Genomic DNA, 2,662 nt, shown 5'->3' with positions numbered 1-2,662 from the left:
GGACTGAGGGGGGAGGTTCTGTGGCTGGCAGCCCCTTTGGGGGTGGATTCTCCTCTTGCCTCGTAAATTATGCCAGTCCAGCCTCTGGCCGGCCGTGACCATGAACGCCAGCGGGGAAGGAAGAGTCAGAGGCGATAGCCACAGCTGCCAGAAAGTCTCACCAATCAATGCTGTGCTTCGCAGCCTCTTTCATAGCCTTTTGGGCTTCCCAGAAGGCTAGGTGGGGGTCCCTGGGGTGGCTACTGCATCTGCTGAACTCTCAATTACGGGCTTGCAGCTTCCAGTTGGCGGCCCCCGCGGGAGGCAGGAAAAGTGGGTGGCAGCACACCTGTGTGCGAATGGACCCTCAGAGGGCTCAGGAGAGGGTTAGGGACCAGGACCCCAGGCAGCCTGCCCTATAGGGGATATAAGGCTGATGATCGTCTCATCTAAAGCTGGGTCTGACGAACGTCCATGTCTCGGCTTGCTCTGTCGTCCAGGCTTAGAGCACCCAGACCCTTAGGACTTGGTCATTGCTTATCATTTTGTTCTCCTAAATCACATTTCCTCCTAGCTTCCTCCATTTTCTCCTGCACTCCCAGAGCTACCCTGACCAGGACTGCCCCGCCTCTCAGCGTTTCCTAACTCCAACAACAGCGAGTTTTGGGGAAACTTGGTTCCACTGTCCTCACCCTCACCTACTCCTGCAGGCAGACAGACTTAAGACCACAAAAGAAAAGTGAGGGGAGGGGTGCCTGAGTCACCTCTCCTCCAGATCCTCAGGAGGCTGTCCAATGCCCCAGTCTTGCTTCAAAACAGCCCCTCCCCAGTGCCTCAACCTTCCCTGCCCCTACCCTTGGCCTGCAGCTATGGGCTTCTCTCCCTGGCTGAGTTCTTCCTTTCTCTCTGGGACCTGGCAGGGCCTGCTGGGGGTGTGTGGGAGGGAACCACGAACAAAATAGACAAGAGGGCATCCAGGGAGGGCCTGCCAGAGACGCCTGGCGTTCTAAGTCGGGACTGTGTCCCAGGCAGCGCCCCCTCTTGCTCCCTGCCAGAGACAGGCTCAGTCTGGGGCTGGCGCTGTGTCTTCCCCTCTAAAAGAAAGAGAGAGCTTGCTCCCTCAACAGAAGTCTTTTCTTTTTCATTCTCCGGTTCTGAAACCAGATCTTGACTTGCTGGTCACTAAGATTCAAGCGGTCTGAGAGTTCCCTCCGACGCTGCCGTGTGATGAACTCATTCACCAGAAACTCGCCCTCCAGCTCTGCCAACTGCAACTTCGAATAGGGCTTGCGCTTCTTCCGTGAGCGGCTGTGGATCGGGTACCAGGGCGTGCCTGGGCGGAGATGAACCAGCAGGGTTGGCCAGAGGACTAAGAGGTGACAAGCCCAGTGCCCTGGGTCCTTCCCCAGGCCCTTTGACCTTGGCCTAACGCCCAACCCCAAGTCCTTCCTCTCTTTTATGCAGACCCCGTTTCCACCAACTCCCCATCTTTCATCATTCTCTTTTTTCCCTTTCATTTCTCCTTGCCTCCCCAATCCTACCTCCCACTGCAGTATCCCTGACCCTTCTATGTTCCTCTCCCTTCACTTCTCCCCAGACCTCTTCTTCTCCAGGATATCCTGGCCCCTTCCTTTCACCTCCTTCAGGATCGGGTCCCTGATCGGTTAGAACAGAAAAGAGTGAGTGGCGAGAGTAAACCATATTCACTTGCTTTTCTTAAAAGAAAAGTAGGTAATGGGGGCCTGTGGGAAGGTGAAGGGAGAAGTCCTGGGAGGGCAGAGACCAAGCTCTGAATCTCCACCCCAGGCCCGAGGACGTCTCTGTCAGATTTCCCTTCTCCGGAGCTCCCTGCTCCCTCCAGCCGCAGGTTGACCAAAAAGGGAATCTATCCAGTTATTTTATGGGGATATTTACATGTTTATAGGGCTCCCCCCCACCCCCACTTCTTTTTAAAAGAGACCTTCCTCGCCACACATTCTGTCACCCCAGGTGGCCCTAGCTCAATCCAACTCTGCCCGCCCTGGTAAATTGTCCCGCCCAGAGCAAGCCTCCAGAGTGGGCCGGGGTGCTTACCGCTGGCCGACAGCCCGCCGCTGGGGTTTAAAGGCGATACCAAGCTGCCAGGGTCGCCCGTGCCGGCGCCCTTATTGCCCTCGTTGAGCAGGGACGAACTGGAGTCGGATTCCAGTGACTGGCACGACGGCGGGTCGTGCGGGGCTCCCGCGCCACCGTCGCCACTGCCGCCGCCTGCCGCGTAGTCGTACTTGAACCCGAGCGCAGGCGGCCCCGACGGCTCCAGCGGCAGCAGCGCTGCCCCGGGCCCGACTCCGGGGCCGGGGTCCCGCCCGCGCTCCTCACGCTTCAGGCCCCCGCCGCCGCCCTCCGCGCACGGCTCCCGGTAGTAACCCTTGCTGTCCTCCACGCGCGCCAGTTCGCATGTGCGGCCAAAGGGCGGGTTGAGCGACACTGGGCTGCCGAGATAGGGCTGCGGGTAGCCATTGCACGGCTCCGCCGACGGCCAGGGCAGCGAGCACACGTTGTCGCGACGCGGGTAGGACAGCGAAGGCAGCCCCGGCAGCTGCGCCCCAGACGCGCGGAAGTTGGGGAAGTAGAAGGTGTCTCCCGTGTGGATGTTCACCAGCGGCCCCACAAACCCGGGATTCAGGAGATTATGCTCGCCCAT

At 59.3% G+C, this 2,662-nt stretch overlaps 1 protein-coding gene across 1 annotated transcript; it reads right to left on the bottom strand.

The window, feature by feature from the left end:
* Nucleotides 1-1,073: 1,073 nt before the first annotated feature.
* Nucleotides 1,074-2,662, bottom strand: HOXC12 (homeobox C12; the record flags this gene model as incomplete). The annotated part of the gene is made up of 2 exons (XM_081059263.1): nt 1,074-1,312; nt 2,053-2,662. 2 exons carry the CDS (start codon nt 2,660-2,662, stop codon nt 1,074-1,076), a joined length of 849 nt encoding a protein of 282 aa, XP_080915389.1.

This window comes from Rhinolophus hipposideros, assembly GCF_964194185.1.
Source record: "Rhinolophus hipposideros genome assembly, chromosome: 9".
In the NCBI taxonomy this organism is placed as follows: Eukaryota; Metazoa; Chordata; class Mammalia; order Chiroptera; family Rhinolophidae; genus Rhinolophus; species Rhinolophus hipposideros.
This window is presented reverse-complemented; position numbering and strand designations above follow the sequence as displayed.